Raw genomic sequence first — 12350 nt, forward strand, 5'->3', positions numbered from 1 at the left:
GTTTATGAATAACGCAATGTACACCAAGGACATCTGGAATTTTATTTTTTAAGTACGCTATGAAGCCTTTATGGCACCCTGTCATAGCCGGAGCGCCATTCGTAGCAACTGAAATAATATTTTTCAAAGGAATCTCTTTCTCATCGCAAAACTTTTCCAATATATTGAATATGGTTTCGCCTTTTGTATCGGTCTCTAAATTTCTAGTAAATAATAGTTCTTCACATATTTTCTCATCTTTAATAAAACTCACGTAAGACAACAACAATGCTTCATTAGTTGGTAAAGTGGACTCATCCAGTTGAATTGAAAATTGACTTGACCTCAGGTGAGCGCACAATGATTCTTTAATGTTTTCAGCCATTTCAACTGGCTAAATGAGCCTTAGTCGCCTGCCCCACATCACACCTACACCCATCACTAACACGCACACTCACCACACTCACCTCGACATCACCACACTCCACATCAACACCACCCACACGCCAGAGCCCATGATCCACACACTCCAACACACACCACATTACTCAACATGAAAAGGGTCAGGCTATACAGAAAGCAGTTCTGATTCGTCCGCTGTTGAACTTACACGTCGCTCTTTCGTCACCGATACGCACCGCTAGTTATCTCCATCCAGTTATCTACTTACTATATCCATAATTTTTAAACATACATACATAAGCATACATTTATATTGTGAAATTAGCATTACATACAGCCATTCTAGCGCAGATTTATATTGTGAAATAAATTGGTGAAGTTGAAACCGGAGATTTTGTTTTAAAATTCATAAAGTTTGGCAAAAGTGGTAAGTGAAGCGGGTAGTGAATAAAACATTGGTCCTTCGAGCCGCAAAGAACGGCACTATTGAGAAAAAAAAATCTAATTCTGTGACATAAACATTTATACAAAATTGTTCGAAAAAAACAAAAAAAAAAGTGCGGTGAGGTTAGCCTACAAGACTTCGTGTTCAGAATTTAAGTGAGGCTACACATACATAAATACATATATACAAATAATTTTTTGCAAGTGTGAAATTAAAGTTCAGTGGCGAATACATACATACAAAAAAACAAAAAACAACAGTTGAAAACGGAAAACAAGAAGTGGTTCTGTACCGTTGTATCCAAGAAAACAAAAAAAAAAATTTTTAATACAATACATTTACAACAAGACAAAAAACACATAAATATCATAAATATAGATAAACACGATATTGTGCTGAACAACCAAAACAAAAAAAAAAGAAGAAAAGCCGGGCGCGAAAATTAATTTAATTCTAAACGGGCGCGAAGCTTAAAACCAAACCAGAAAGAAAAACAGTGACGTCAAAAGTGCTATAATAAAAATAAATAATAACATTAATAATTGTGGAAGTAAAAGTTACTAAAGACATCTGTACATAAGTACGAACCAAGTAACAACAGGAAGAGGAACACCGTGACCCACCCTAACAACATCAACATCAGCAGCAACAGGAAACAAATAGGATACAACTGGGACACGGCGACAAGAGCAAACACCCCCCACTTAAACGCATACTAAAGCCCTCAAATACCCTTGAAGCGGCCCAAAGTGAGTGTATCGTATCGTGTATGTATGTTGAAAGTTACGGTTCAACTTTCTAAAAACGGTATACTTTAATAAAACGGTTGCTACCAAACTGTTTGAACTTACGGTTGATTTCCGGGAAACCGAAAACAGTTTGGTACTTTACATATGTACATCCAAATATATGTATGAACAGTATATAGTATAATATATAATTATATATATGCTGGCATATACATATCTGTTAAAAGCCTAGTTATGCTTACACTTGTGTACCCAAACACACAAAGTTTATAAAAAAAAAAACATTTTCAAGTATTCACTTGACAACATTTTTCGGCAATACCCCTTATACTCAAAACAGTATAAGCAGGATTGCGCTAAGTAAGCTAAGGCAATTTCGAAAATTAAAATAAAAGGAACAATATCAACCATACATATGTATGTGCACAATATTCACAACGTATATACATATACATTACATATACTTTACATATATTACTAAAATTGGGAACAAAATAAATTAGCATACACACATATGTATGTATCAACAAAGTAAAATATTTATAACTTCCACAAATTTGCATTTGTGATAAAAGAGCATACCTGCACTTCGTCATTTTCTCATCCCGCGTTATTCGTACGGCAATAATATACACGCATACACACGGCATACAATTTGCGTATGCCGGGATACATATGTACATACATATAAGGTACATATAGACGGCAGTCGAGTGAAGTGGTAGTGTTTTTTTTACGCTTTTGATTTTCTTGGATTAATCCCAATTTTCACTGAGACGGCATATAGATTTTGTCTTTGCACTTACCGGAAGTCCGGAGGATTCAAGTGGATAATAGGCCTTGAGAAATAGATAAGTACAATTTGTTTTAAATAAAAAAATCATTTGTACATACCTGTACTTTTTCGTGGCAAATTTTTTAGTTTAAAGTTTTTTTTTTTCCATTTCCCCTACTAACAGCAAATCACAGCAAAACGTGCACATATTTTTTCTATGCCGTTTTGTTTTGATTAATCAGCTGTTCTCCGTTTTCGCTTTCTCCTTTTTCGTTTTGCTTTTGGGTTAGGCGTTGCCAACCATTAAAAATATAAAATATAAGTAAGGTTTTAGCGGTAGGGATTGAAAATACTGATTGATAGGTGGAGCCAGACTATTTTCTCACTGAGGCATGGCCTCTGAGAGTAGTATGGGGCGTACCCCAGAGAATCCTTTCCGGAGGAATTCAACAATTAGCGATGAAACAACTGACCGAGCAAGCAGAAGTGAAGAGAATTCACTAAATAATGAAACTTCCGACCATTTTAACAAGCTGGGTTGTAAAATTAAAGAGTTGGAAAATATGATAGGCTGGGCAAAGGCACGTAAATCAAGCTATGCGCGATTTACTGAGTAGCATAATGAGCCTATATAAAAGCCGAGAAACCGGAGAAAAAATATGGTTGAGAAAGCAACCCAGATATCTCATATTTTTAAAGAGATGAATACCCCAAAGCGGCTGCGTGAAGCATCGGGTGACCTACCCCCACGAAAAAACTGAAAAAGCTACTGAGAAGTTGCAACAAGTAAACAGTGAGCCAACGAAAAAATTCAAGAAAATATCACGGGTCAACATACCGCAGGTGAAAAATGGGTGGATGTTGTGAAAAAGAAGAAGCCAATTCAGAAGAAAATTAGAATGAGAAACCGGACGCCATCATAATAACCAAAAAGGAGGGTGCGTCTTATGCTGATATTCTCCGGAAGATAAAAAGTGACAGTGGTGCTTGAAGAGCTTGGATCAAACGTGACCTACATGCGGAAGACAGATGAAAGAGACCTACTCATCGAGTTGAAAAATCAGGCAGACAAGAGAGCCGAATCATTTCAAACCGTCTTAGAGGGCGGTGGGTGAAATGGCGCTTGATACAGCCAAAACCCATAACGTTACAATAGTGTGTAAGGACTTGAGACGAAATTACAACACCAGAAGAAATCTGCGAGGCACTAAAAAAAAGAGTGTGGGTTCCAAAACCTGGAGAAAACAAGCGTCAAAAATATGAAAAACCCGAAGTGGCACACAAATAGCTCTTAGTTTTCTGCGCGCCCAAGACGCTAAAGTTGCACTAAAATTGGGCAAAAGTGAAGATAGGGTGGTCCATCTGTCGTCTTAGAGAATACTCATCCATTACCCGATGTTTTAGGTCGCTTCCAACTGGGTCATATACACACAAATGTGTCAGTCAGACTGATCAGTCAGCCCTCTGCACACGCTGCGGAGCTGCAGGGCACGTAGCAAAAGTATGCAAAAATGCCCTTGAAAAGTTGTATGCTTTTGCAAGGGAGAGCACTCCGTCTTAAGTACGACATGTCAGAGAAGTACGTACAAATGATGAAAACAATGAAAAAATGAGGTTCATTACAGCTAAACCTTAATCACTGCGCTGCAGCACTGAGATCTGCTAAAACAAACGGTCCAAAGAAGAGAATATAGATGTCGCCTTACTAAGCGAACCATATAGACTGCGTTCGGAGAGCACTTGGTGTAAAGATAGAAGTGGCAAAGCAGCAATATGGAGCCTGCAAAGGACAAGCTTTCTCATCCCGCTCCAAAGAAGTTCATAACGGCTTTACATGGGCGAAGATGCAAAGGTATATATTTTGTAAGCTGCTATGCTCGTCCTAGCGCAACAATTAGAGAATTTGAAGATTTTCTCCTGGAGCTGTCTCTAGAGGACCAGAAACAAATCACCAATAATAATAGCGGGTGATTTCAACGCATCAGTCTACTGCTTGGGGTAGCAGAATTACAAATCACCGTGGTCGCCTCATTCTAAATTTTTTGAGTCAAACAAACCTCACGATTCTAAACAATGGCACAAAAATACGTTTCAAAGGGTAATAAAGGTTCCATAATAGACCTAATGTTTACTAACGACACGCTTAGCAGACATATTAAGTGGAAGGTATCAGATATTTACACAAATAGCGACCATATGGCTATAATCGCTGAAGTTTCGTTTTCCCAAGAAAGGGGAACTGTCTCGCTGAAATCCCCTCTCGAAAAGCGTAGTTGGCGTGAAAAGGAATTTGATATCGACGTCTTTGAGCGTCTGGAGTGCAGCAAAGGCACCAGGCGAAGACGCCACCCACTTAGTATCCGCTGTGCAGAAGGAACTAGTTGCAGCATGCGACGCAACTATGCGCAGGACGGATACAATAACAATCGAAAGCCGGTATACTGGTGGAGCGACGAAATCGCCAAGCTGAGGAAGCTCTGTCACTCAACTAGACGTCGCGCTCAACGAAACCAGGGAGGGGAAAACAGGAAATCCGCCTCAGAGAAGCATTTAAATGCCAAAAGAAAGAAGGCTCCTGAAGTCAGCCATATCCGTAGTAAGAGATCCTGTTTCGAAAAGCTATGTGAGGAAGCGAACATAGACCCCTGGGGATCGGCATACAAAATTTGTATGTCGAAATTCAAAAATAAGTCGCAGCTACCTAAGAACGCATCATTTATGAAAAATGTTGTCGAAGCGTTATTCCCCACATGCATCCATTTCCTACATTAAAAGAAACAGAAGCTACGGAGCCACCTCTATTAGTCACAGAAGACGAACTATTGGCAATTGCGAAAAAATCAAAAACTCTAAAGCGCCTGGTATAGATGGTATGCAAATAGAGCCCTTAAAGAAACCATAACTCTTAGACCCAGGTTATTTATTAACATGTACAATGCGTGTATATTAGAAGAGGTGTTCCCCGATCCGTGGAAGATTCAGCGCCTGGTTCTACTCCCAAAGCCAAAAAAGCCACCAGAAGAACCTTCACCATATCGACCCCTTTGCATGCTCGACACGATTGGGAAAGTGTACGAAAGCATTGTAAGAAACCGCTTGGAACTAGCTATCCAAAATCCGGCGGATTATCAGAGAGACAATACGGCTTCATAAAAAAGAGATCCACTATTGACGCACTACGAGAAGTCGTCGATGTTGCGAAATGTGCAGTAAGTGGCAAAAGATGGAAAGGTGGCACAAAAAAGTATTGTGCGCTGATTACCCTGGATGTCAAAAATGCGTTCAACTCAGCCAAATGGGCAGACATAATTAAAGCCCTGGATGAAATACGTGCCCCTGAGTACCTCATAAATATAATAACGAGCTATTTTAAAAACAGAAAGCTGATTTTTGAGACGGACGAAGGCACCAAGAGCTACTCTATCTCAAGTGGAGTACCACAAGGCTCAGTGTTAGGCCCACTATTATGGAACCTTATGTATGACGGGGTGCTAAGAAGACAGCAACCAACAGACGTGAAACTAGTAGCTTATGCGGACGACCTCATGGTGGTAGCAGTCGCCAAACAATTAGCCGACCTGAGAAATAAATGTAATGAGTGCTTAAATAGTCTACGCCAATGGTTCTCATCTATGAGTCTGAAACTGGCGGAGGAAAAAAACAGAAGTTTTACTGATAAGCACTAGGAAGATAGAAGAACGAATAGAGCTCACCATAGGGGAATGCAAGATTACCTCGCAGCCGCAATTGAAGTATCTAGGGGTAATACTAGATTCCAAATTAAAATTTAAAGAACACTTGGAGTATACTTCCGCCAAGGCAAACAGAATTTATAATGCGCTATCGAGAATGATGACCAATAGAGGCTGTGTGCGTTCCAGCCGGCGATTCTTAATAGCGAAAGCAATGAGTTCCGTAATACTGTATGCGGCACCAGTATGGATACAGGCAATGGATATAAAAGCGTATGCAAAACAAATAATTGCAGTGCATAGGCTTTCTGCAATTCGGGTAATTAGTGCTTTCCGGACTATATCAACCGACGCTGCTGAAGTATTAGCCAGCATGCCGCCCATTGACATCCAGGGAGATGAACTCGAGCGTTTATATCAATTATCAACGCCTAAAACAGTATCGGTAAGGACAGAGGAGAGAAACAAGAGTACTAAAATGTGGCAGGAGCGGTGGAATTCCTCATCCAAAGGGCGCTGGACCCATCGACTTATACCGGACATCCACTCGTGGATAGACAGACGACATGGGGACTTAGATTTCTATCTGACCCAAATACTTAGTGGACATGGATGCTTTAGAAGCTACCTTTTCAGATTCCACAATGACATTAGTCCGAACTGTCCGACGTGTACAGAGCATATAGAAGACTCTGAACATGTATTATTTCATTGCCCTCGATTTTCGAATACAAGGAACAGCTAAAACCACACTCGGTGGTAGTTTTTACGGTCGATAACTTGACCACACTCATGTGTCAGTCGACTGATAAATGGAAAGCTGTCAGCGAAGCGTCGAGCGTTCATAATAACCAAACTGAGATCTTTTCAACAGACTAGGCGTCCGTCAGTCCGCGCAACAGAGGAGACTTAAATGTCTTGTCCCTCCCACGACGTAATACCTAGCCGGTGGTTCCGTGGGAGAGTTGGGAGTAGGTTAGGTTTAGCGGATTAAAGTTACGCACTTCGGCTTTCGATGCTTCCCCTACTAAAAAAAAACAAAAAAAAAAAAGAAAAAATAAGGTACATAGTGTACATAATTAAATTAAATTTAAAAATTTCGGTGCGGTAAATGCAACCGTTTACTAAGGAAACAATACATTCGATTAATTAAAAAAATAAAAAAAAAATAAATAAATAAAATATATACGCACAAATAAAATAAACAAAAACTAAGAATTGGTAGCATATTAACATTTAATTATATATTATATATTCAAAGACCAAATCGGCACATTTTCAGCAATACCCCTTGTCCTTGTTAATATACAAGCAAGCAGGATTGCAAACGAAAAAAAAAATAAAAATATTTTTCATTTACAAAGGCCATTAACCTTTTGCTTTCTCTCATTATCGTCCGTATAAGCAATCATAAGCTAACGAGTGCGAACCAATAAATAAAATAGAAAGAAAACAAAACAAACTAATAGCACAACTATTAGGAATAAAGAAAACGAAACACTCGCTCGTTAGTTCGTACATTGCGTATACAACAAAAATACAATAAGGAAAACGAAACACGCGTTCGTTATTCTATACGTTGTGTATACAACAAACATACAAACCGCTTATCTTAAAGATTCAAACGTATTTATTGTTAACAGATATACACTGAGAGAAGTTTTCTTTCTCATATTTTAAATTTTTACTCATTATCTAAATGAACGGAGATTCTAAGAAAACTAAATCTATACCATATCTGAAAGTACAAAAAATGATTTCTGAAGAAAAGAGCCCATGTACACCTGCTGAAGCTACACGCTCAAAGCAAGGTGCGACAAAGCAAAAAAAATTAAAGATATTTCATATACTAAGTTTATTGCTGAGAGTGACAGTTTAATTCGATACTGCACTCGATTTTCATCTTCACCGATTCAGGACAATTCCGAATCGGTACTAGAAATCAAAAAAGAAAATCTAGGCAATTTCTGGACACGTCTCCAAGCTGCGTATGACGCAATTCTAGAATCTGACGAATCAGATCTTCCGGAAAATTTTAAATCCTCGGCTTGCTCCAAATACGAAAACTGCTTAGACCAGTACGAGGAAACGAGAGCTATGATCTCCGATCAATTGAGATTAATTAAAGCAATTGCACCTACTCCACAATCGAGAGTAGAGCTGCCACAAATTCAAAGCCAAGAGGCGAGTTCTGGCATTCACCTTATCTACCAAAAATTCAGAAAGAAACAAGTGAAGAATTTATAAAACTTCAATCCACTGTTTCAAACTGCTTGTCGGTTCTAGCGACACAGAATATGCTCCGCGGCATTACCGGAAAAATCTTTGCTTCTGTGGGAGCAATCGTTCTCATCACGAAGAAAATGCCAACGTGGCAACAAATGAATGATTTCTTAACTACCCAGTCTGAAATTTCGGAAAGGGTAGATAAGAAAGTTTTATTAGACCAAGCTAATAACAACCACAATTTAAACAGAAGCTTCTTTAAAAACCAATCGTTCACATCCGAACAGTATAAACAAACGTCATGCGAACTGTGTAAAGGAGGGCACAAGCTGAAAGCTTGCGAAAAGTTTAAAAAACTTAATATCAATGAAAGGAACAACTTTGTCAGAGCAAAAAGACTCTGTACAAACTGCTTGTCCCACTCACACAATCTCAATAATTGCGAAAGCAAATTCAGTTGCGTATATTGCCACAAGAGGCATCATTCAATGTTGCATTTCAATAACTTTCGTAGCACACCCCAAAGTAGCGCTTTCTCCAAAAGAGCCACGGGTTTAGTTGCAACCGCAACTCCCGAAACACAAAATCCCGAAATTTGCCAAGAGACACCATGTTGCTCAAAGGCTTTAAAAACTCAAACGCTACACAACGAGAATCAAAGTAAGGTACTACTACCCACAGCAGTTATCTCTATCGAACATCGAGGAGAACTTTTCAAATTGAGAGCCCTAATAGACCAAGGATCACAACGATCATTTATAGCGTCTAGGGCACAAAATAGGCTAAAACTACCAACAAAACATGCCAATTATGAAATTACGGGAATGGGCGAAAGAGTAGTACAAAACTCAAATACAATCTGCCCCATTACCCTAATTTCCCCCCAAGCGGATAAGCGCATTCAAGCAGAAGCTATAGTCTTACCGCAACTTACGAACATGCTTCCAAGCTATCATATAAATAGCAAGCATTGGCAAAAGGTTACACACCTAAAGCTAGCAGATCCTAACTGCAACACCCCCGCTCAAATAGATCTTCTATTAGGCAGCGACCTTATACCTCAAATTATTCTAGAAGGGGTTGAAAAAATTTCAAACAACCTTCTAGCTCAAAATACTATATTCGGTTGGATACTAAGTGGACTAGTGACAGAACCAGTTACCACCATGACAACTCAAGTGGAAGAAATATCCAATGAATTTCTTAATTCACAATTAAGGAAATTTTGGGAGTTAGAAGAACTCCCCCCCATTTCAATTACAACGCCAGAGAAGATCAGATTTGTGAAGACTTTTACAAAGCCACAACTACTAGATCAAGAAATGGTGGGTATGTCGTACGACTACCATTTAAACAACAATTTCCAGATACACTCGCCATAGGTCACTCTCGCAACTCTGCAATACAGCAGTTTTTAAGTATGGAAAAAAACATACTTAGAAAAGGTGAGCTCAAACAACTTTATGATGGTGTCTTAGAACAATACCTCCATTTAGATCACATGGAGGAAGTAAGCCCATGCGAAAAAATCATAAAAGGCAAATATCACTCATTCTACTTGCCACATCATGCAGTAGTAAGGCCTGACAAAAAAACTACAAAGGTTAGAGTTGTCTTTAATGCCTCGAGATCCACTAGCTCGGGGAATTCCCTAAATGATATTCTATTTACGGGACCCACACTCCAACCAGACTTAATGCTCCTCATAATAAATTGGCGTATATACAAATACGTTTTCAATGGGGATGTCGAAAAAATGTATCGACAAATAATGGTACATAAGGATGATCAAGATTATCAGTGGATGGTTTTCCGAAAATTTGTCAAAAGTCCACTACGTGACTTTAAATTGAAAACATTTACCTTTGGCGTAAACTGTGCCCCATACCTCGCCATTCGTACACTTCACGAACTGGCAGAAGACACAAAGTCAGAATTTCCTCTGGCAACACAAGTCTTAAAAACACAAACGTATGTAGACGATATCCTGTCTGGGAGCCACAGCCTCTCACAAGCATACGAGTCCTTATCACAAGTGATAAAGGCCCTCAACACCGCAGGGTTTCCTCTAAAAAAGATCACAGCTAATCACCCAAGTATCTTAAAAAATATACCAAACGATAACAAGTTGGATACTAATTTCCTTATCTTTGAAAAGGAAAGTATAACAAAAACACTGGGTATCCAATGGAATGCGATATCGGACCAGTTCTCATACATGACAAAGTCCATAACCGCATTATCCGCCATAACAAAGAGGCAAATTTTATCCTCAATGGCAAAACTTTTTGACCCCGCAGGATGGCTTGCGCCAATTATGATACAAGCGAAAATCCTGATTCAAGAATTATGGCTAGACGGAACCGACTGGGACGAACAAGTGAAACCTCTTCGCTTAGAAAAGTGGTCCAAGTTTGCTAATAACCTAAAAGACATTTTAAAGATACAAATTCCACGGTGGGTAAACTATTCCCCCGAATACAAAGTGGAACTACACGGCTTCTGCGACGCCTCGGAAAAGGCATATTGTGCCACTATTTATGTGCGCACACAAAGCGATATTGCCACCACAAGCCACCTACTGGCGGCAAAAGCAAAAGCCGCACCTCTAAAAACGATAAGTCTACCACGACTTGAACTCTGTGGCGCTCTGCTATTAGCCAAGCTAGTCTCCATGGTGCAGACTCACTTGAACATGGAAAAATACAAGTTATATCTATGGTCCGATTCCGAAATAGTTCTAGCCTGGTTGGAAAAACCACCACATGCGTGGAAAACATATATTTCCAACAGAACTTCTCAAATACTTGACCTAGTAGGATCAGCCACTTGGCGACACGTAGCCAGTGCTGACAATCCTGCTGATCTAGGTACAAGAGGATGCAAACCTCAGCATCTCGCCACCTCCACCCTCTGGTGGAATGGTCCCCGATGGTTAACAGAATCTCCCGATTCTTGGCCACAGTCGCCAATGCGCAACATAATTGCCCCCGAAAGTCGAAAAATCGACACCTACCACACAATATTGGATTATAATGACATCCTTGAACGATTTTCATCGTTCCCCCGAGCACTCAGAGTAGTCGCCTATAATCTCAAATTCGCAGAGCGACTCAAACTTATAGTAAAGGGAGCAACTTGCCCCCAATGCGATACATTGACGCACCCAGACTTACAAAAAGCAAAGGTCGCTCTTATCGCAACAACCCAAACGCGCTATTTCAGTCGCGACATATCGTTACTAAGAGAATCGAAGCCAATTGACAAAAAGAGCTCGCTCTTAGTACTAAACCCATTTTTAGACACGAATGGTCTGCTTCGTGCCAATGGTTGGCTCGCTAATTCAAGCCTGACTTACAACGAACGCCACCCCTTATTATAATACCTGAGAAGTCTCCTTTTGCCACATTACTCCTGAATTAGATCCATATCTTAATGTTGCACGCCGAACAGCGCCTCATGCAACATATGGTACGCCAAGAGTATTATATTCCCCGTCTTAAGCCCCAGATCAAAAAATACATTTTCATTTGCAAGATCTGCACTATGCATAAGCAAAAAATGCGAACTCAGATTATGGCAGCACTTCCACCTGAACGCTGCAATTTCGCTCTGCCTTTCACGACCACAAGTGTCGATTTTGATGGGCCTTTTCAAATAAAGGCTTCCATGCTTAGATCTCCCACTCTCGTGAAAGGCTATGTGGCTGTCTTTGTATGTTTCACGACAAAGGCAGTACACCTTGACCTGTGTACTAATCTGACGACGGAGGCTTTTCTCGCGGCATTTGCTCGCTTCGTCGCTCGACGTGGCTTCCCCTCCAAAATCATGAGCGATAATGGCAAAACATTTATAGGAGCCCAACGAGCCACAGAAAAACAGTTTGTGGATTTCTTAAGACAAGTGTCCCCGGATATCGGACAAAAGTACGCCCCTCAAGGTATCAATTGGCAATTTATACCACCAAGCGCTCCTCATATGGGTGGCTTATGGGAATCAGCTGTAAAGAGCTTCAAATCTCATTTCAAGAAGCTAGCCGGCAGCTATAAATTTAATTATGAAGAACTCTCGACCTTATTAGC

General features: G+C 39.9%; 1 protein-coding gene across 1 annotated transcript; it reads left to right on the plus strand.

The window, feature by feature from the left end:
* Positions 1–10759: 10759 nt before the first annotated feature.
* LOC120781753 lies at positions 10760–11566 on the plus strand (the record flags this gene model as incomplete). Its single annotated transcript, XM_040113986.1, has 2 exons — positions 10760–11114; positions 11266–11566. Coding segments are annotated over 2 exons (441 nt in total), but the record flags the coding sequence as incomplete, so codon positions are not given.
* Between the last annotated feature and the right edge of the window lie 784 nt (positions 11567–12350).

This window comes from Bactrocera tryoni, unplaced genomic scaffold, assembly GCF_016617805.1.
Source record: "Bactrocera tryoni isolate S06 unplaced genomic scaffold, CSIRO_BtryS06_freeze2 scaffold_7, whole genome shotgun sequence".
Classification (NCBI taxonomy): Eukaryota; Metazoa; Arthropoda; class Insecta; order Diptera; family Tephritidae; genus Bactrocera; species Bactrocera tryoni.